Source organism: Ictidomys tridecemlineatus, chromosome 11 (assembly GCF_052094955.1).
Source record: "Ictidomys tridecemlineatus isolate mIctTri1 chromosome 11, mIctTri1.hap1, whole genome shotgun sequence".
NCBI classification, from domain to species: domain Eukaryota; kingdom Metazoa; phylum Chordata; class Mammalia; order Rodentia; family Sciuridae; genus Ictidomys; species Ictidomys tridecemlineatus.
Window position 1 is genome coordinate 36,204,528 of NC_135487.1, and position 22,929 is coordinate 36,227,456.

The 22,929-nt window shown below is 43.7% G+C and overlaps 2 protein-coding genes across 6 annotated transcripts in view; both read right to left on the minus strand.

Moving 5' to 3' along the window:
• Nucleotides 1-22,929, minus strand: part of Agbl4 (AGBL carboxypeptidase 4) — a 1,323,233-nt gene that overhangs the window by 198,695 nt on the left and 1,101,609 nt on the right. The window lies entirely within an intron of this gene.
• The window catches only part of Bend5 (BEN domain containing 5), a 46,668-nt gene continuing 25,869 nt past the window's right edge, over nucleotides 2,131-22,929 (minus strand). For all 4 annotated transcript variants that reach the window (XM_005318015.5, XM_021720343.3, XM_021720327.3 and 1 more), the window contains 3 exons: nucleotides 15,478-15,626; nucleotides 9,557-9,770; nucleotides 2,131-2,307 (listed from right to left, as the gene is read on the minus strand). In XM_005318015.5, the coding sequence (XP_005318072.1) occupies nucleotides 2,150-2,307; nucleotides 9,557-9,770; nucleotides 15,478-15,626 (521 nt within the window). In that variant the 3' untranslated portion in view covers nucleotides 2,131-2,149. The remainder of the gene's footprint in view (nucleotides 2,308-9,556; nucleotides 9,771-15,477; nucleotides 15,627-22,929) is intronic.

Consider the following 22,929-nt stretch of genomic DNA (forward strand, 5'->3'; position numbering starts at 1 on the left):
ACAGGGGTGCAAAACCATCTCAGTATAGCAAGTGACTGAAATCTCCTGATTCCCATCAGAATTGCCTCATAAGCAGGTTTTCTTGTTGCACCCACTTCTGATTTTATGCTACCTTATATGCTAAGAATAACTGAGACCTGTATGTCTTTGTAATTCACAGAGTTCTCTTCCCTGATACTATGTGCACTAGTCTTCACAAGTTAAGGATTATGATCAAAGGTCAAGTGAACTACCTCAAAATGGTCAAGTAAGGGCTTGCACTCAGATCCCACAGTCTTTCACTGGTCTGATCGTTCCTAACATATGCATTACACATTACACAAAACACTTTCACACTCATCGCATTTGTATTGTGGATTTTTCCAAGACTTTTTCCCCCAACTAACCTAAACACACTTAGAAAGCAGGTTCTATATCATATTAGTCTTCAAAGAGAAAGCAGAGAGCCTCTGGGTGTTTCTATTTTCATCATGCTTAGGGAGAAAAGGGGCTGAGTTCAACAATGATGCATAGTTTTTTCCAGTTGCTAATGCCTTAGATGCTATTCATGCCCAAGCTGTGCCATGCCATAGATTGAATATACATTCACAAGAATTTACGGAACACCTCCCTACTAAGTGTCAAGACGTTTACTTACCTCATGAAATGAATTACCCTATGTTATGCACTGGTTCACAACCTGTTGTTATCATCCTTCCTGTTACTGATATAGCCCATAGGGTAGGCATTGTTATCCTCATTATACTGATAAAGATGCTGAGAAATTAATTGGCCCAATCTACATTGATAGTTTGGAGAAAGCTAGGAAAATATCATTAGAGGAAATTCTCTTCTCTACATCCCATTAGTGAGCATATAGTAGTTCATTTTGCAAAGATTTATTTAATTATTGAAATAAAGAGTTTTAAAGTGGCAGCTACTTCCCCTACTTCCCCCAGTGACCTGAGCTTTTGCTTACAGACCACCAATTAAGAGATGAGCCATTAGAAACATTAGAGGCCAAAGTTTTCCAACCAATGACTAAAAACCAACAATCAGCCATGAGGAAGACAACTGTCAATATTTATTAAGCACTGTATATATGTTATCTCTAATCCTTACAGTGACTCTGCAAGGTAGGAATGAGCTTCTTTTTATGGAATAGAAAACAGAAACACAAGAGAGGTTCGGTTAAGTCCAAAGCAAGCAGGGGGAGATGAGGTTTGGAAACTAGAAGCGTCTGTCCAAAGCTCTTGCCCTTTCCAAAATACCATGCTTATTTCTGAAGGCATTACAGAAAGGAAAGTGCAAATCAACAGGAAGAACGAGTGTGGTTTGCCAAAAGGTGTGCCAGACACCTTAGAGACTCAGTGACTGAATAAAGAATGAGGTAAAAATTATGTAACTTGAAAGATCATTTGAGATGGAAGATAGGATGAACAAACTGGTATCAGGTGACATTGCCCCTACTTCCTGAAGCAACCCTGCACCACATCTAACACTGTCACCCCCTTATACCCCATCTTTGCCAAGATTGGTGTAAATTATCAGGGACGCCCATCAGCTTGAGAGAAGTGATTGGTCCAAGGTCAGGCTTTTGAAATCAGAGAAAGTAATCTGTTTTGGAGTCAGCCCTTCAGAGCCACCGACAGTAACCACATCCCTTATGAGTTTTCTCTCCTTCACACTGAAGGTTTCCCCTCTGAAAGAAAGAATATTCCAGGCCATATGACACACAAGTCACCTAACTATACACTCAATATTCTAAAAAAATGAGGATAATGATGGTCTACACCAAGAATTAATGAAGTTTTATTATAGAACAAAATAGAGGAACAGAGATAGAAGTCCTTGGGTGGTAAAAATATCAGTTCAAATCCCAGTCAAGGGATAGGCAGCTCAGAGACGCTCTCCTGCTCTCTGGACACAGTGCTTTCCCATCCCCACGACCACACTGTCGGCGCCTGGGCTGCTGCCCAAGTCTCAGCAAATCCCTCTGCCTTCTTTGGAGTAGGAAGTCCAAGTGAAGAACAAACCGCTGACCCCAGAACCTTATGGGCTCCCTGCCTGCATACCAGCATGCGCTCTGGAGTCTGACTCAGACGGCACCATGTCTGCAAAGCACACGCTGCGCAAGAAAAACGCGAAGGCTTTATGAAAAATCCAAAGTTTATTGCAAATTGTATTTTGCTTCCCTTCGTTCTTCATTTTTACAAGATTTATTGATATCCATGATTTTTTCACAGATGTACTTGTTGACTTTGGAGAGTCTCTGTGCAATTTCAGTTTCATCCACAGTTTCTTGTGCTATTCTGTCATACAAACACTCTAGACAGAGAGAAGAAACAAGAAGGCCAAGGATTAATGGTGAATTCAAGAACAAATTTTTTTTTTGGGGGGGAGTGCCTCTTGACATACTTCCCAAATACCAACTCGTATATCTTGCAAATTTGTAGCATAAAATGTACTTAGAAAAGAGGGGAATAGATGGTAAACCTATATTTTTAAAATAATGATAAAACACCTATGTACCACCATCTAGCTTAACAGAATATTACTGGTCCTTTTGAAACCTCTGGATGTCTCTCCCAACCCTCTCCTCTCCTTTCCCTCATAGAGGTAAACACACTCCTTAATTTCTATTTTTCTTTTCTTTTGATGTTAACATATTGGTATATATTCTTAAAAAACATATTATTTTTTAAAGTTTTTTTTAAATAAATGTGCCCATCTCTATATACCTTTTTGACTTTTTTTTTTTTTTTTTTTAGTACGCAGTGTTACAGTTGTGAGAGTCACTCATGTTGGAAAATATGTCTGTGTATCATTCATTGCCCCTGATGAATGGTGTTCTATTATATGACTGTATCATATATTGTTTATCCATTTTATTGACTATGGATACTTGGTTTCCCAATTACCAATGCCCTTGCATATGTCTTAGGGGCATACATGCAAGTATTGGCCAGGGCATGGAATTGCTGAAAGCTGGGGTGTGTGCATACTCATTTTTGCTGGGTGATGTCTGATAAAACTGTTTTCCAAAGCATTTGGGCTGACTAGCATTCTGAATAGTGATATATGCAAGTACTAGTTCCCCCATATCTTCAACAGCACTTGGCAGTGTCACATTACTAAGGTTTTGAAAACCTGGTAGGTGTGAAGTGGGGTCTCTTTGTGGTGACCATCACGGAGGCTAAGGATGGCTGTTCTCTTGCTGAGTCTGTCATTTGCTATGATGAAGCAAAGAGTCAGCTCTAGACAAGGCCTGACTCGAGACTGAGTTGCAGCTGGTCCCTAGACTGCTCACCTCATAAACAAGGATGACAAACACAGAACATCTTTTCTTGAGAATGCCAAGAGGTATTCAGGGTAAACATTTTATAAGCCTTTTCAAACTGTAAGAAATTCTACACCTGCATGGGTTGTTCTAATTATTTTATGTATATGTAATTATTAATTCTAAGAGAGCAAAGCAAGATTTAAAAAAAATATGTGTTGAATGAATAAAGAAATGCTTTTTCAGGGAAACCTAAGAGGACATAAAAGGACTGAGGTGTGGGTGGAGTGTGTAACCATGGGCAAAATCCTTAACGTCTCTGAGTTTCCTCACCTGTAAAATAGGAATGACATTTCAATCTTAAGGAACTGAAATGGAGAATAAGCAAAATCTTGTCTTTATCAAGCCAGCTCAGAGCAGATAGGACACCGAGTGTTAACAAGAGGAAGGATCCTAGATACTAACTTGTGCTAATCCCTTCACACTCGAGAAGGCTGAGGCCTGTAGAAAAGGAATTGTACAAGGCAGAAGCTTTGCTGCCTCCCCACACTCTGTCTTTTTTGGGCTTGGAGCTATCCTGCCTCCTGCTGCCATCCAGGCTGCAGGTGCATGTGCTATGAGCCATCTTTCTCTGGACCACTCTTTCCTCCCCACTGAGAAGGGTTTTGCACAGAGGTGCCTTTAAAAGCTTTGAATTGCTTTCTGACTACTCCTGATCTTCAGTTCCTCTTGTCTTGGCTTTTCCATAAGGACTGAGAAGTGAGAAGGTACGGGGCTGTCTCTTGCCCACCCCATTTCTGCTATATCCACCTGCAGTTTCCTTTCTATTCCAAGCTATTCACAAATCGGTGTCCTTGCTCATCTCTGCCCAGAAGACCCTTGTTCTGCTCTTTGCCTACCTAAGACTTATACTTTCTTCCAGATGCAGCCTTCTAGGAACCTATCACACTCAGTTAGGAAACCTCACTGTACCTACAACACAGTGCTCCCAAACCTGTTCTGGGTTTTCTGTGGAAAAAAAAAACTAATCATGATCTAATCAAACCATGACCACATTTGGCACTGCCTCTCCAGCCCTGGGCCAGGTATAAACATACACTCATGGTGAGCTTGCTGGGACCTGAATCAAATGAGAGAGAGAATGTGCTGAGAGATTCAGGTGCTCAGTCTTGGCTCCAACCCTTGGATGCTCTAACCCTTGGATGCTCTAACCTCGAGGGGCAAATTCTCTGGATCTCAGTCTCACCATCCATGAAACTTGGATGTCAAACTAGATAACCTCAGGAGATTCTTCTCACTCTCTCTTAGTTGTCTGTAAAGTCGTAAGGGCAGAAGTGAGAAGTAGAAGGCAGGAGAGTGAGTGCGATGGCCCTCCGAGCCACTGGCAGGAGTCAGAGAAAAGACGGAAAAAGGAGAATGAAAATGAAGGAAAGTTCTCAGGGGGGACCCCTACAGAATTCCAATTGTTCTCATTTCCTGGGGGTAGCCGCCCTGCACAGCCCCTAAGGTTGATTAAAAGGCTTTTGTTAGATTCTAGTTATTAATCACCTGTAGTTGCCGGGAATGTCTCCCTCTGCGAGAGAGCATTTGAGATTATTGCTTAATTAACAAGGTTTATAACAGTGCTAATGTGTCCTATTAAAAAAGTTATAAAAATTAACCAGAACACAATGCTATGGCTCATTTAGAAAACTCAGACACTCTGCAAAAGGTCATTCGACCTTAATAAGGTTTAACTGTCATTCTGGAGCTTGCCAGGAGAGTCAGACTCTACTCTAGCCCCCGGATTTCATCTTTCTAAGATAGAGTCATTGTTCCTCCATCCTTCTGCCATCTGGTAAGGAATGATTTTTAACATCAAAGAGAAGAGGAAATCCCCACCAACCCTGTGAGTGTAAAGGCTTTGGCCATTTTTACATGGCAAATGTGACTAATTGCGATAAAATTATACAAAATAAATACAAACTATATGAATCCAGTTTAGACAGCTTTCATGGAAAGAACCAGTCAAATACAATCTGGAATAGCTCAAATAATTAAGCTAAAAATTGTGATCATATGGTAGATGGGACAAAAACTTCAAACTAGTCTGGCTGTAGTAAAAAAAAAAAAAATCAGTAGTGTATTTCAGAATGAGAAGAAACCTCTGAGCCTGAAACCCTAACTCAGCTCAGCTCTGACTCTGATCAGGTATATGGCCCTGGGCAAGTGGGCAAGGCTCTAAGGGATTATAGACAAGCTCCAAGGAGGCAAAGAAGAAGGGGAGAGAACTGGGTAGGTACTGTGTGCTCCTGGACACAGGAAGAAAGACGACAGCACCTTCAGAGGTCAGGGACAGCCGCCTGGGGGAAGGTTCACGTGAGCAGATCTGGAGGTCTGGATGGTGAGTTGTCGCAAGCTGGGCAAAGCCTGGTGGTGCAGGGGGCATAGTGTGACTGTGTTCCAGGAACAAGGAATAGCACTTCCCCAAGGTGAGAGGGAACAAGGCTTGCTCAAGGAACACATTCTGGTAATATCTTAGAGTTTCAAGGGTGATATAGCTAAGAAATAAAGTTGGAGATACAGCCCAGGGCCAGACTATGAAGGTGCTTCTATGATGTGTTAAGAAGCTTACCCTTTAATAATGAGCATAGGCTCTGGCTGTGACAAGGAAGTGATGAAGGGATCATATCTGGTTTCTGAAATATCACTCTGGTGACACAATGGGGAGAGGACTCTGGAAGGCGCTAAAGAAATGCAGGGGAGACAGCATGTGTCCCGGACTACGAGGGGATGGTGGGTATAGGGAGAAGGTTTAAGAGGTATTTAAGGGGAAGGGCAGATGGGGAGCGATGCACATTAAAGAAGCAAGGGTGAGGCCTGGGTCCCTGGCTGGCAGTACCATCCACGAAGACAGGGAACACAGAAGGGGCAGAAGGTTTCATGGAAGGGAAAAAAAGGTAGTGAAGGAGGAGGGAACAGTGAGTGGTGCAGTTTGGCCAATGTCATGTCAAAAGGAGACCACTGAGCACCTGGATATGTGGGTCAGGAAGGCACAAGTGAGAACTGAGATCAAATTTAGACTTGGGAATCATCATTCATTGATCCAGCAAATGTTTGCTAAGTACCTACTATATGCTAGCCCTGAACAGGATGCTCATGAGTCTTACATTTTAATGGAGATAGAGAATAAAGAGAAGTGTTAAGTAAACAAGTAAATAAGAAAGGCCATGCAGAGCCTTTATGCAGGATGGTGCAACAGAAAGCAATGGAGGGGCCACTCTAGGTGAAGAGGAGACAGGGTGTGCAGGTCAGGAGGAAGGGCAGCATGAGCAGCAGGAACAGAAGAAGCTGGAAGAAGGCCTTTGTGGTTACTGCATGGTGGAAGGGTGTGGTTTGAGAGGAGAGCAGCGGTGTCACCAGAAGCCAGATGAGCAGGTACGGGGCAGGAGGGCAGCTTCCAAATGAGGGCTGTGGGACCCATGGGAAGTGAGGAGACAGAGGAGGAAAGCATGCAAGGAGAGGGCACAGGAAGAGAAGGCAGCCTGAGAGGCTGAGGAGCCTGAGGGGGAGGAACCCTGAGCATGCATGCAGGGCAGGTTTCTGAGAGGAGGACGGTGGTCTGTCACATACTGCTGGGGAGAAGGTGAGAATCGGCTCTGGATTCAGAGCCCAGGATTTGGTAATGAGGAAGTCATTTTCCAGTGACTGCTGAGCATGGATCAGGTAGACAGCTGGGAGTGGAAGGCGAATGCCAGGGGCTTTCTCTTGAATACAGAGAGTGAGTGTAGACGCAGCTTTCAAGAAGTCTAGATGCAGAGGAAGAGTTTCAGCAGCAGCTGGGTGAGGGAAGTGGTCTCTGCGTGGTTTGCTTTTGTGAGAAACATAAGCCAGCTGGGAAGGAGCCAGGAGAGTGAGAGCATAATTGGTGAAAGAGGTATTAGGAAGGCAGGTGGACTGGGCCATAGAGCCCAGCTGGGGAAAATCACCAGCCCTAAAGACAAGGAAACTCTTTTTTTCTGGGACATGAGGCAGAAGAATGGGGAGGATGCAGTTAGGTGTGTAGGTGTAGTTATTTGAAGTTGTGGAAATTCCTTTTACCTTTTTCTGTGAAGGAAAAGACAAGGACATCTTTTAAGAGACAAGTGTGGAATCATGTTTAGAAAAAGGAGAGAAGATTAAAGAGGGTTTGGAAAATAGGAGTGTGAATCAGGGAGGGAAACTCAACTTGGCAGTGAGCTGTAATGACCCCAAGCGACAGAGCTGAGGTGTGTTTTACTGCTCCAATCCTACACAGCCCTGACCTCCTTAGAAGTAAGTTTGTAGCTGAGGAAACAAACGTGGTGGGAAAGTGATTTACAAAAAAATCACACCAAGGGCTGGTCAGGTATCAGTTTGCAGCCTTGGTGTTTCTTTTGTTGAAACCTCATTTACTGAGTGCCAGTTACTGTGATAGGCAGTGAAGACATGGGGAATCATATAAGGTCCCAGGTCCCTAAGACAGACACACAGCAGTTGATTTTATACCACAACATGACAGCAGTAGGGACAGTCACTTATCCAAAGGCACCTGGGACCTGCTGAGTCACATTGCAACAAGTATAGCAGAACTAGAGATCAGTCACCTATCAAGAGAGGCTGGGCTGCCTCCTCAGGAAGGTTGTTTTCTTGGGGCGACCTCTTAAATCAGGTTTCACCATTTCAGACAGCAGCCAGACTAAAGGTTAGCCCTGATTATCTAAAAATGAGTGGCTGCCTAAATCAATTAATCATGAGCCAGCTGGGCAGGGGAGGCAGCTGTGTGACAGCAGAAAGGCCCCAGACAAGAAGCAGGATGTGAGCAGGATGTGGGGGTTGAAAACTGGACTCTGAAGCCTTGCAGCTGTGATCTCGGATGGTGATCATTTAATCTGTGTCCTGCCATCTCCACCTTCAGAATATACCTACATCTGGCTGTTCTTCTCTACTTCCACGATTCCCCTGGGTCTGTGGAGTACAGCCTCTCCTCCAGAGCACCATGTCAGTCTTCTTACTGATCTCCCTGTGACTCTCAATTTGAAGATCTCCAGTGTCTCCACTGTAGTGGAGTAAACCTAAGCTGCTTAGTGTGGCCTTTATAGCCCTACAAAACTGGCTCTGGGCCATCTAGGACCTCCCTCTAGACTGCCCAGCCACTTCACCCCTTGAGCTTGCTCACTCCTGTGCCTCTCATCTTTGCACCTGCTATTTATTCTCCATTTCCCAGATCTTCATAGGGCCACCTCTTCCACAGCCAACTCTCATCTTTAATATTGCCTCTTTTCCTTCCTCCACCACCCCAGATGATGCAGCCCTCTGGTCCTATCACATCAGCGAAGCTCCAAGTACCTGAAACTGTCTGACGTGTTCATGGGCATGTTTGCTGCCTGCCCCTAGCTAATATGCAGGGCCTGCTTGACATGCATGTGCTGTTTTATTCTCTTCAGCAAAACTCAGCAGACCTAGTTATTTGCAGAAGAGAGACTATGAGTACAGATGCTGAAGCCAGCCCTGCTGCCCTGGACTCTGGCTTCTCCTGCTAGCTATATGACCTGGGCAGGTTATTTAACACCTCTGTGTCTCAGTTTCCTTACCTATAAAACAGGGATAATAATGGTGGCCAACAGTATGATTGTTAAGAGGATGATGGGGTATTCAGTTAATATATGTAAAAGTGTTTTTTTTAAAAGACAGAATCATTAAAAGAAAAAAAAAACATTATATAAAACATAGTAAGTGCTCAAAATAATTAGCAGTTACTATATTCTCTCTGCCCTATTTCACTGTCTCTATGCTTCGTATTATCTGTACAGTACCCAGCTGTTCATCTTCAACACCAGACTGTGGGCCCCTTTTAGATGCACTGTGTTCTGCTCTTCTTTGTTCCATCAAAACCCAGTAGAGGGGCTGGCAAAGAATAGGAGCTTAGTAAAAGAATGGAGAGAGGGTGGGAGAGAGGGAAGAAAAAATAAGAAAGAGAGAGGAGGAACGAAGGCAGGAACCTTCATAGAATTCTCCTGACTTTCCAGCTAAGGTCCTCCTCCTTTCCTGAGAACTCTCAGGATGCTATCTCTACCTCCTGTATGCCGATTCCTTGAATTGTACTTGTCTGCAGTCATTTTCCCTATTCAGTGTGACTCTTGGAGGGACACTGGGGATATCTGTTCTGTGTCGCTGGGCTCTGCCCAAAGCCTGGCACACAGGGGCTCTGAGAAGCATTGGTTGAATTGAATTGTGCCCAATATATTCTCGACAGGGTGAAGGACCACATCTCAGCTTGCGTTTGCCCTCAGTGACTACCTCTGACGATGCTTAGTTTGTGAGGCGAGAGGGGTGGCTTCGGGACTGCATCCTTCTTTTTTTTTGTGGCGACTCCTGTGACGCTTCTGTTTTTCAGAACATCTGTTCCCCAAATCATGACTGCCAAGTTCTTCGTGTACTTGGAATCTCCTTGGGTTACTTGTAGCTGGTGCCATTTCTCCTCATCAACCCAAATCCCGCTTCCCAGATGGACCTGAAAGAGATAAGAACATCACACCTGTTATTGCGACAGGAGGGCAGCTGGAGGATGCCTCTGTCCTTTACCATGCGTTGCTGCACTACTGTAAGGGAGGCATGCCACAGATCCTAAGTTAACAGTCTTCAAGAGCAATGATAGTAGCTATCATCTACTGAATACCTCTGATGTGCCAGGCCTTGTTCTAGTACTTTATATTCAGGATCTCAAACCTTCATTACCACCCTGGATGGAAGCTATTATGATGTCACTTTGATTTCAGATGGAAAATCCAGGTTCAGCAAGGTGAAGTGACTTGCTAGAAGTTACTCAACCAGGAAGCGGCAGAGTTGGAATTCTCAACAATTCTCCTGCCATGGATAGGCTGCTCAGAGTCTGACAGAATCTCAGGACACACAGGCTCTACTCCTCTCTGTGTCACACTAGAAAGACAAGCCTCCCTTCAATGTGAATATGCTGAGATACCTCCTCCTACCACAGGTTGGGGAGCTATAAAAATCACTGGTGCCTGGGTCTTCTCTCTGAGAGAGTGATTTATTTGGTCTAAGCGTGGCCCAGGCAGCAGGACAGTTTAAAGCTCCATAGATAATTTCAACTCAACTGAGTCTGACAACCCCTGCTGGCGTGGGTGCCTAGAGCTCATTCTGCCACCAAAGGAGTGAAGTTTTGTAGCCCTTCCCCTTCTCTGAGCTTTTGGTTTTCCCACCCTATGAAGTGGGAGAGTTGGATTTCATCTCAAAGTTCAACCTTCTGGTTCAGAACACTTCTGATCTTAACAAAGTAAACTTAACCACAATGTACCAGGTTTATTCTGATGGTATACAGAACAGAACACAGTCTTAGGCTCCGTTTAAGGGCAACAGCTGGAAAGGTAAAGTGCAGAGCCAGTAAGTTATTGTGTTCTCTCTATGATCTAGCAATAAGCTATAAGCTTTTAAATTTGTTCTCCTTTCTAGATATTTTAACAACTTGTACACCACTTACTAAATCATTTAAAAAAATAGTTTTGACTTTGACATTGCCATTTATGTTGTGCATCTGCTGAGTCTAGGAAGGGAGGAAATGGCCTTTGTGGGATGGAGGGGAGACAGCTGCTAATAAGCTGAGCTTTCTAAGGAACATGAAAAGGCTATGCCAAAAGTCCTCGTTTTCAGAAAGACCTACAGGTCATCACTATTGCATGGTCAGGGGATGTCTTGGGAGAGGTCCTGGTCTGAGAGACTGCACACACACCCACACTGATGGTAGACTGTAAGATCAATGGCTCAAAAGTAATTAAAGCTCTTTCTACTGATGCTTGACTTGTGAGAAACATGGGTACAGAGCTGAGCAGACAGGTCGGCCAGCAACACTTCTTCCTCCAACAATTATTGAGGCTGTTCAACTATAAAAAAAAAAAAAGTAATAGCCCACCCACGGCTGTTAGCAAGCAAACAATCCATGTGCCGCATCTGACTTTGTCTCCTTTTGCTCAAAAAAATCATTCAGACCAGACCTCTAAAGGTTATCAGATTACCAGAACCACCTGGCCTCTCTGTGCAGTGAACTTCAGTATTGCAAATCAGTTCATCAGCTCAGAAAGATAAGCAACCCTCCAGTGAGATGGGCTGCCTGGGGCTGGCTAGGCAACATGGACCTGAGGTCAAATTTTGGCCTTTTTGCTGCCATTCAAACTGCAGGTGGATAGTCTGTGTTACATCAGGCATGCTGGGGACAAACTCCCTGTGGCTTCCTGCTGGACCCTGCATCATCTCCCTTGATGATATTCTGGAGCCACCCACACAAGTTTCCTGGGATATGGGGAAAACTCGGAACTTTGAATTGCATTAAATTCTGAATCATAAAACATTAGAGATGGAAGACAACTTCAGTTTTCCAAACATCTCTTCTCTTTTCTCTCCTGGGTTTTGTTTCCCATAATCTTTTAATTGATACTCTAAATGAGAAATGACAGAACAAGAGTTCCAGAAAGAAAGGAGAACTAGTAATTTTTCAGTACCTATAGTAAATTCAATTTATTTAATTCTCCTAATAACTTTAAGAGATGCAAATAGATAGAAATAGTTATTCCTATTTCACAGATGCAAACAGGAATTTAGAGGGGCTGAATTACTTTTCCCAAGATACACAATCAGTAAGTTTTGAAATCAAGATTCAAACCCAGATGTGTGTGACCCAAAACATGCTTCCCTGGTCTTGTCTGCTGCCACCTGTGTCATGGTGGTGCTGGTGTGGTTGAAAACAGACAGAACTAACACACCTACGTTCTGTTTTTCTTTTGAGTTTCCCTCTGCACCTGCCATTAACTCCTGTGCCAGCCCCCAACCAAGTCCACCACAGCCACCAGGGAAACGAGGATAAAACCACAGACTGGATTGGCTTTCTTGGCTGAGCTGATGCTTCCTCCAGCTTACCAGTGCATCATCACTAACATTAATTTCCCTAAAACACTGCTTTCCTTATTTTGCTACATGACTTCAGTAGTCTTTCAACTCTGTTTTTATGTCAACTCTCTGGAATTCTGAATGGTCCCTGTTTCCTGTCACATCAGTGATCTGACCTCTTCAGCCTGGCTTTAAAGGACCATGAGGATCTCATCTCCATCGGACCACCTTCCCTACTATGATCATCATTCTGTGAGCACCTGAACTTGCTCACCTTCTACTTCCAGTGCACAGCAACAGAAAGAGGTTGGACTCTGAAACTGTCAGCCCTGGGTGTGGATCCTGTCTCTTTTTGAGCATGGGCCAGTCATTTTACTTGCCTGAGTCTTACTTTTTTTCAACTGTACAATAGGCAGATTGTCACCTAATTCACAGAGTTGTTTTGAGGGTTAAAGGATATATTAAATAAATGTCAGAAGGACTACACACATCCAGAAAGTGCCAAATCCTTGCCCCCTGCTGCCTACCCTAGGTCTCTCTCTGCTCATGCCACACCCCTATCTGTCCAGGAATGAATGCCTTCCCTTAAATTTTCTTGTCTTAAGCCAACTAATCTTTCAAGCTCCTATATAAAATTCAGGAAACATTCCTTAACTCCTCCAGGGAGTTCTGCATTTCTAGCTCCTCAGAATCTTCAGCACCAGGCTCAGCCCCTAGCAGTACATCTCAGGTGGGGAGTGGTCAAGGCTCTAAATCTCTTGTCCCTAAAACACTGATGGGACTAATCTGAACACAAAGCAGTTAAAAGCTGATGGGTATATTTAATATGTCTTAATGGTACTGTTTTTCTGTTCTGATGAGCTGCTGTTTCTTGAAGAAGAAAATATTTTTGACATTTGCTTAAGTACAAGGTCAACTTTACAGCACAGAAAGAAATGGCCCTGGGGAAGACCAATCACAGGTATACACTTTGAGACAAGGGTTCCTGAGGTCAGCAAACTCAGGGTCACCTGGAGCAACATGCACATATCACAACAGACTGGAAAGAACACTGTCCTGGGAACCAGGAGATCTGGCTTCCAGTTTCTGCCTGCTTCTATTCTATTATATAATTGTAGATAAGTCTTTTCTATGGATCTGTTTCCTATCCATACAACATGTAAATTAGACTATTTAAACTTTAATGGTCTTTGCAGTTTTATGATTCAATGATTTTTTGAAATAAAATATCTTAGACAAGAAAAGCAATGCACTTTTTTGGAATCAGAAATTCACTTGTGTGGCAAGCCCTATTCATACAAACCATAGTAAGCTACTTGACCAAAATGTTAGCATTTATTTATTAGGGATGTTATTAAAAATATGGCGTCTGGTGGGATGCAACTTGATCAAAACATTTCTTTGAGAAATGCTCTGTGGGATAAAACCCATTTCCTAGTAGAAAATGGATCCCATTCCAGTACTCTAGGTCTTATAGAGATTAAGACCTCTGCTCACAAGAGAGAAGGAAAGATCAGAAAGAGCAGAGCCAAGAGCACTGAAGACCATTTCTGGGATGTGGGAACCACTGTTCTGGGAAACTGTCATCCATTTCTAGTTTGCTTCCTTTCTTCTCCCTAAGTAAATCTCTTTGCCTGACTATAAGTTAGTTGTAAACACAAACCAGGTAAGTCTTATAACAACATGCTATTAAAAAACAAAATAAGCATTTTCAATATTTTGTGTTCAATTACTGGGTAAAGATATTAAATGAGGTGTGAGAGACCCGTGTTCTGGAGGAAGAATGCTATTGTTGCAAAAGAGGGCCCCTGCAATGCTCTCAAACTGCCCATAAGACTTCAAAGCAAGAGAGAAATAGATTTCTCTGGGAAGCTACTTTTAGAAAAACTCTCTAATCACTCCACAAGGTGGTCCTGACTAAAAGGAAATCAACAAACACAAAACAGTCCTCTTTTCTTTTATCTTCAATTGGGGAAGGTTCACTAAACTTAATACACAAAAAAGAGCTATGGTGGGCGAGATCAATTCCGTCCACCTTTCACAGATGAGGATTCTGAGGCCCAAAGAGGCAAAGGACCTTTCCAAGGTCACACAAGTAGGACCGAAGTAGAGTTATGCTACAAACTCAGGCTCTAGCCTGCCACTTCCACTCGGTCACGCCACCTCTCCTCGGCAAAGCTGACTTTTTGCAAGCCTGTTGAGTAGAACGAGGAAAGTCCTGTGGACTGGGCCACCAGCCCTGGCCCTGCAGGGGAGGCTGTGCTCAGTGAAAGATTCAGGGAATGACAGCACACCCAAGACAGCCCTGAAGAGCAACAAGTTTCATTCCCTCAGCTTGACAATATTTGCTCTGGCTCAGGTTGGCCAGTTGCGGGGATATATCTGGACAAATCCAAATCAAACAACCTTTTCTTTCTCATGAACCCACCAGGGAATAATACCAGATAAACAGAGACCTTCTGAAGCATGAGGCAAGAAAAATGAACTGACACAGATGACTCTTTGGGGAGAAAGAGTGGTGATATCTGTAATGCATGCTGTGGGAGCAGAGAATATAACACTAAAGCTGGATTTTACCAGGACTAGACAAAGGGCTCTGACAGACTTCTTCAAAGATGAATTCATTTGGATGAAGGATGTCAGAACAGGTTCTTCTCCTGACCTGTGCTGTGTAAGTGTGGCTTTTAGATTTCTAAAGGCTATTCCATTATTTTTCATCCCTGTATCAATCCAATTATGACTAGTCCTTTAGTTTTCTTTTATGACTTGTTTTCAAGGTCATACAAGAAAATATGAGGAGTGAAATGTGGCCCTAGCCTGTGGGGTTGGCATTGCTGAATACATAGCAGAAAGGCAGCTTAGGGACAGAGTATGTCTTACTCATCCCTGTTCCTGGCATCTAGCATGGGGCTGGGAAATAGACTTTGCAAATGGTGAATGAATACATATTGAGTTGGAATCTGTAAATAAGGTATTTTATTTCCACTTCACCTTATAAACTTAGGCATTTGGTTTCTCAGGAAAGTAGGACAAGTTTCACCAAACTATCATGGGAATCTTTAATCTTTCTTACTAATAAGCTATTTTAAAATGTCAGTTAGTTTTATAGTTGCTTTGGCCCCAAATTAAAAAAAAAAAAATTGAAAAAGAAAAAGTCCCAGCAAACCTATACTAGTTGTTACAACACAAACAGTCACTCAGGGCAAGGCCAGGAGGCTGATTGGTCAAAGTTGTGCTTTGGAAAGCTCCCACCATACTCTCCGTCTTTACTCTGACTAACAAGCACTTGCAGGGAATGGATATTGAGCTTAAAACACTACCTTGCCATTGTCTAGGATATACTTGTCCATGACAGGCGCAGGAGCGGGGTAATAGGACGACGTATTTGCTTCCTCACTGAAAGTGCTCCGTAACTCCGGCTCTGGCTCGAGACATTCTGACTTTACTTTTTCCAAGTCAATGGCGGGACCTAGGCAGTTAAGAAAAGAGATCTGTCTAGAACTCCAAGGAAAATAAAAGGCAAATATTTTTAACTACGCATCTATCAGCACATGGTGGCACAAAAAAATTACGCTAGCTTATTTTTGTCTGTTGCACTACACTTAAACCCCGACTTGAAAATAATATGAGGTATGAATGTCACAAGGGAAAAGGTGGAAAATTGGAAGACAAGAATGGACTAGATTCTAATTAAGTATGAATGAAGAGCAGTCTTCTAGGGTATCATTGTTTACATGGAAAGGCAGGGGACTCAACTTCCTGTACAGCAAGGAGATTCTATTCAGATTGCTTTGGAAGAGAAAGAATGGCAATTACTTGAAAATGCAAATTGTATACTTGCCCCAAACCCTATTCCTGTAGCCCACAGTGAAGAGGGCCACAGTGGAAGAAGGTAGGCAAGAAAACTGCATGAAGAGGTACACAGACCTCCCCCACTCTAGGAACTAGTACTAGACTAGAACATTCCAACCAAGAAATTAAAATACAATACAGATTAAGCCCCTGATTGCTTGATCCAGCAGCTACTCTGATTTTTATTTTAATGCAATCAAGGCAAATTATGTGAGGTTTAAACAGTGAAAGGAAGCTAGATAAATGGTGGTGGCTTCTAAGAGTTTTTTTTTTCATCCATCAGTTTTTAAAAATGATGGACTATTTTTTTAAATCACCTATTGTATCTTGATTACCAAAGGGCAGAGAAACAGAATGAAAATGGGTAAACAAAACCAAATGACTTGATTGACTTTTGTGGAAGAACCACACCAAAAGCCAACAGAGTTTTTAGCATGCTAGAAATTCTCCCTATGCAAATATTTCAGGAATTGACTAGGATCAGGGACCTACATATGGCTGTGCGTATAACTTTGATAAATTCAGAGTCCAGCCTTCCCTTATCCTAACTGAGTTGACAAATGGGCATAAAGCTCCTTATAATACTAAATCCTCCTGCATAAACAATCAGGTTGCAACTCTATATTCAGCTGCCATATCCTAGACTTCGGTTGGTGCTAGAGGAGTGTTAGTGGTTTTGTTACTAAAATTTCTTCTGACAGGGCTTCCCAGAATGAGAATATCAATCCTGAATTGTTGGCAGTGGCCTCTTGCAAGATAGAATCTGTATAGTCTGCACAGATTTAAGCATGAAGTTTGCACACTGCTGAATGTAAGATGGCTAGGGAATGCAAGGTGCAGATGGAAGAGCTCACTTCATCTTGGTAGAGAGAATTCAGGTTGCAATCCTGGCTCAGCCTTGTTTGAATTGTTATCACAGGTAAATGAATTGCAGATGCAAAATCGGCAGATTGAGGATCTAACAGTATAATCATTCTACTAGCATCTCTCAATCATTTCTGACCTATTCAAGGGCTGGGCCCACCTCTAATTTTTCCTTTTGTTCCGAGCATGTGCCTCAGAGTAGGTTCTCTCTAAATGTTTGCTATAGGAAAAAAAGAATGGCAACAATGAATGAATAATTCTAAAATTTCAGAAACATGTGCCAATGTTTCCCCTTTGTACTTGACCTTGAGTTGAATATCGGAGATACAAACAAGTAGAGTGTTTGATTTTTTTTCTCAGAACTGGACAAAGGTAATTACTTTGGTTTCCCCTAAAGCACATGGCTGAGTTGGTGTCTGAGGTCTCTCTGCTCTGATGTTCAGCGTCAGGAAAAAGGAATAGGCTGAGATGAGGAGGTCTATGCTGCTGCTATCTTTCAGGTTATCTTTGGCAAGACAATGACCCTCTGAATCCTTCTTTTCCTTCTACTAGAGAAGGTTATTGAATAAAGGAAGGAATCTGGTCCACTTACAACTTGAGTCTGGTTTTCTGCCATTTGTCTCCAAAATGGCTGCTAGGGAGATCTTCCATATGACCTGTCCTTCCTTGCTTAGGATCCCCACTCCCCTCAACAGTAAGTCCCACATGATGGCCCAGGACAACTGCCTTCTCTCAGCCTACAGGGCTCATGTCTTGCTCCTCACTGATAATCACTTTTGCTAAGATTTCCCAAGTGCTGTATTGTCTCAGGCCTCTGTGCTGCTGCCTGGGCCTTAAAGGCTTGCACATCTGTCTTGCCCAGTTCCTAGTCACACTTTGGGACCACCCAGCTGCTCAGGTGTCTCCTTTGTGAGGTGTTGCTCTACAATAGAGGTTCCTACATTATAAATACTAACAAATCTTATTTGATTCATCATCTTGTCTTTTTTTAAAGTTAGACTGTGAAGCTCTTTAAGAGCAAAGTTTTTCTCCCTTTGGGATCCAGGGCAGTGCCTGGAGCATGACAGACTCAAGAAATTCTTCATCGCATGGGAGGGGAGAGAGAGTTACTGGTGGTGGGGTCTTTAATGGGCTGGAGTAAAGATTCTGAAATAAAGCCCTGTTGTCAAGTGAGGATGCCTAGGGTCATAGGTGGGAAACTCTTCTCTTGAACATCTATAATCTTTCTTGCAGTCCAAGAAGTAGAAATCAGAACTAAGTAGAAATCAGAAGCCTCTAGACAGGAGAGTGGACAGTTCAGAGGGCAGCAGTTATGGACAAAGAATGGTGCTACCACACTATGCACAGAGGGACATCTGGGGGGCACCAGAAGGAGCAGGGCTCGAGAGAGTCACCTCTCTGACTGCATGCCTTGTTGGTCCCCTCCCCATAATCAGGCACCACTCTAGTCCAAGTGTCCTGTTTAACTCTCTCACACACCGTTCTTTCTCACCTGGAAGGCTTTGCTTGTACTTCACCCTGTCCACCTCCCCAAGTTCCCCCAGTGATTCAAGGCCTGACATAAATGCCACCTCCACCACAAGGCTGTCCTGTCCCCTCCAATAGAAATAAGCAATTCCCTCCACCCCTTGGCTTAGGATTTGGGGCCAGAGCTGCTACTGGGGTTTAAGCACAGGGCTGGCCCCCCACTGTTCAGGTGGCTATGATTTCTTCAGGTGGTGGAGCTCCATGCTCCTTAGATTCTTCCTGCCCCATCTCTGTTCTGCCAGACTCATCTGATGCCCTCATTTGTTCCTCTGTACGTCTCCTGACTACACTGTGGGGCTCAGGGCAGGCATAAACTGTGTCTTTTTATGTCAGAGACCAGGGCTCACCTAGCACCTGGTTCAAATTCTATCTTCAAGAGATACTTTACACATAAATAATTACTTAACCTTTCTGACCTTCTGGCCTTCCCTGAATGGAGGAATGACAACTGCATCTAGGTGGAAGTGAAAATTAAATGAGTAAAACACATAGATAAGGGGATTACCATAGAGTCTGGCACAGAGTAGGTGCTTGGTAAATCAGCCCCCACCATCCATTCCCATACACATTTCTGAGCTTGCTTTTGTCTCTGTTAAACTGTGGACTGTGTAAGCCAGGGCCCCTACTGGCCTGCTGTTGCCTCTGGTGCTTAGCCCAGCACAGAGCAGGTCCTTGCAATCCTCTGCCACCTCTGTCTCCTTTGCTCTTGCTAATCTCCTCAGGGACTGATGGCACTTTCTCAAATACTGTGGCTACTGCAGTGTGATCTCTGGCTCTCACGGCAAACTATTTCCTAAGAAATAGACCAATCTTATTCAGTCAGCACTGTTTATGCCTGGGCCTTAGTGCCTGGTGGCCATTCTCTACAAGAACCTTTTCCTCCCAGAGCACTGTAAATGGAAGGTCCCTGGCGTGTCAGCCTCAGCAAGGATGGCGGCTAGGAAGACCACCAAGGGAACATCTTGAAAGGGACCTTTCAACAGACCTGGTGTGACTACCTGCTGTGTGACCTCAGCTTTCCTGCTTGGCAGTGGGGATTACCCAGCGCCAGTACAGACTCCAGGGGCCTCTGGAAGAGCCCAGGACTGCAGCAGGCATAGGCCAGGGGCTCAGTAAATGGCAGATGAGTGAAGGAACGAAAGGAACGAATCAGTCAATTAAGGCCTGGAGTTTAGCACCATAGAATCAGGAAGAAAAGGAACAAAAAACCATGTGGCTTCTTTGGGGAGAGGAGGGAGGGCCTCTAGTGCTTTTAATTTAAGGGAGGGGGGGATTACTTCATTGTAGATTTTAGTGGGCTTCACTCCCTGAAGTTGGCAATTTACATCTCATTACAACAAATGCTTCAGATTGCTGTTTTGCTTTAAAAAATTTCTGAGGCATTGTTCTCCCTCCAACACATGTGACCAAATTAGCCACAATAATAAGCACTTGCGTTAAGAGACAGCATTGTATGAACTGGTGCAGATATTTTAGGTAACAAAGGAACTTTTTTTACTTTGTGGGAAGAGTAGGAAAAAAAGAAAGCCCTTTTGATCCACTTGCATTCTGGTATTGACACACACTTGAAGTTTATTTGGGGGAAAATATACCTTCCATGGAGAGAAACCTCTCAGCTGAGTAAAGGAAGCTTTTAAAGGAGTATAAAAGGTAGTGCTTGTCTCTTCCCTCAATCATTCATGAACTCACTTATCACGCAATCTGATGGCACACCAGGATCTAGGCTCTGTAAGAAGCACTGGGGACTCAGGGACAAATCAAATAAGTGCCAGTTCTGGAAAACTTCAGAATTTAACATGTGAAACACTATTATTATTATATACAGATGGCTGTGATTTGATGGTTGAGCAATGGATTTGGTGTCAGAAAAATCCAGTACAAATCCTGATTCTGTAGCCTACAAACTTAACCTCTTTAACACAGTGGCTTTGCCCACAAAATGGGGATCATGGCACAGAGTAAGGGTATTAAATGTTTATTGGCTTAACAAAGAAATAAGATGACACACTTCTCTATTCTTGTTTTATCCTAAACTGGACTCATACAGTTCCTCTGAAAAGATTTTGAAAAAGTCACTGCTTGTGTGATTTGCAGGAGGTTTGGAAATCATCATTTCTTTAAAATATCTATATGTTTGGGCATTTCTGATTTCTTCTGAAATAGAAAGGTTAATGATAACCTTTAGAATGTTGTGTTATGTGATATTAGTATGCCTTAAAAAGAATGATTAAATCCTTCTACTTCTGGAGGTTTTCTGTTATAGCTACTATTCGAGTTTCTTCAAAAATGTGAAATGAATGAAGTCAACTCTTAAATGCATTAAAAAATACAAAAATCCCTACAGAGGGGGTTTAGATTTTAGATTTAGTAGAATAAAGATGATCTTCTTTCTCAAGAAGGATCCAAACAAAGGAACAGCAAGGTAACAACAAAGGAGGTAAATAAAGGGCTTAGAAAGAGACAGATGACTCAGAGTTGAGCAGGTGGATCTGCCACTGCAGACATTGCTGCAGCCCCAGGAAGGCCGTGGCCACTCTGGGCTTAGACTGTACCCAGGTTACTCCAATGGGAGAGAGCCCCCATGACTGTGCTGTAGCTGCACAGTCTCCTTCTTAGCTTCAGTGAGGGCAGAGACAAATCTGGTCTTAATCCTTGAGTTAGAGTTTATTCTGCATCTACTAAGTGCCTGCCCTCAGATAGGTGACCTTGATTGATTTATAGTCTGGCAGCATAAAGAAGCTCCAAAAAGATTACAGCTGCAGCCAACAAGGGTTAGGATGAAGACAGTGGAAGGAAAGCAAAGGTGTAAGGAAGGCTATAGGAGGACAGTCTCAAACTTCTGTGCAGAGGCTTGGAGGACAGGTAAGAGCTTGTTGGGTGTGAGGCCCTTGGGTAAAGACAAGCAGCACAACATACAGGCTCCCTGACTGACCACAAAGTGGGCAGTGGACAATCTGCACATTTTGGACAGGGAGGCACCACCACTGGCTAAAAGCACCTGCAAGACTTCTGGGAAGAGTGGCAGCTTGGCTGGGCTCCGACGGGAGACTGCGGTTTGTGAATGAGGGCTGGGGCAGGCTTTGCTGGGCAGAAGAGGAGAAGCAATTCTAGCATTTGGCCTGGACTGGGCAAGACTCCGGCAGCTCACGTGGATGCCTCCACAGTGGGGCCACAGTTGTTCACTGGGAATCTGAACCAGGGAGCAGCAGAGCAGGGCTGAACCTGACAGCCCCCTTTCAAAGGGGTGAAGCACCACAGCAAAGAGTTGTTAGAAGCAGGCTCACATCCCCCATCTTGGGCGTCAATGTTTTCCCCCTACTTGGAGGAACTTTAACTGTCCATTTCAAATGACACAGCAGTGGACAGTTGACTGACACCTATGGAATGTTCTGTTAAATACAACAAAAGTCTCTCTTTTTATCTCTATAGCACTTTTCACCCCACCATCACATGATTATTTTTTCAACATCACTGACTAGAATATAAACTCTGAGGGCATGAGGAGAGGGTGGACGCAGTCTTGTTTGCTGCTGTGTTCCCAGCAGCTAGCACAATGTCCCTGGCTCATATCAAATACTAGTTCAACAAGTGTGCAGTGAAAGAACTTAATCCTCGGGACAGTCCTGCAAAATCAATCTTATTATCTTTGTAGAGTCTTGGGTGAGGTAAAGTGATGTGCCTCAAGTGACACGGGTGGTAAGTGCTCAAATTCAGGGCTGTGAATTTGTGCAAAACCTGGCTCTTCCAGGGATTTCACAGCCTTTTCACCTAATGCTCATGTTGTGGGACTCTTGGCTGGTCTGTGACCTTCCCTGGCTTTCCTAGAGGACAGTGAGGAACTTCACTGATGTGTGTGGGGTTATGGGTTATGGTGGGAATGTCACAAGGATGCATCTCACCTCTAGGAGTTCTGAGCCTATGCTCAGCTAGCTGGTGGCCACTGATCTGACTTCTTCACTGTGGTTATTCCCCCTCCTCCCATCCAACTATCTGGCCCAGATAGTATTCTCAGGGCAGCACAGGGCATGTGCAAAGAAGCATGGAAAGCCTTATACATGCTCTTCATGTATGTAATATGGTCTTTGGTCCTGGGCTAGAATTAGTTAGGTTGGGGTGCTAGGGGTTGTGGTGGGAATAAGTGGGATGGATGGTGTAGGGTTGCCCTTGGGCTCCTGAAGTGTTGCTGTGGGCAACTGTGAGCACCTTAGGGCAAGAGTTCCAGAGAGGCAGAGTTTGATCATGTGGCTGAAGTCTCCTTGCTATAATAATCCATGACCCTGACCATAGTTGATGCTTCTTTCAGGGCATGAGCCTAGTTCAGAGGAAAATGGCAACTCAGGGGCTTAGACTGTACCCCAGGTTACTCCAATGGGAGAGAGCCCCCATGAACCTCCTGCAGTACGAGGCTACTTCTCCAGTCTCGCCGCACTTGCTACCACACGTTCACTGTGCAGTTTGGCCAGAAACTATCCTGAGTTCCCTGAGTAACCCTGCCTCTCTCACAACTCCAAATCTTTGTTCAGACTCTT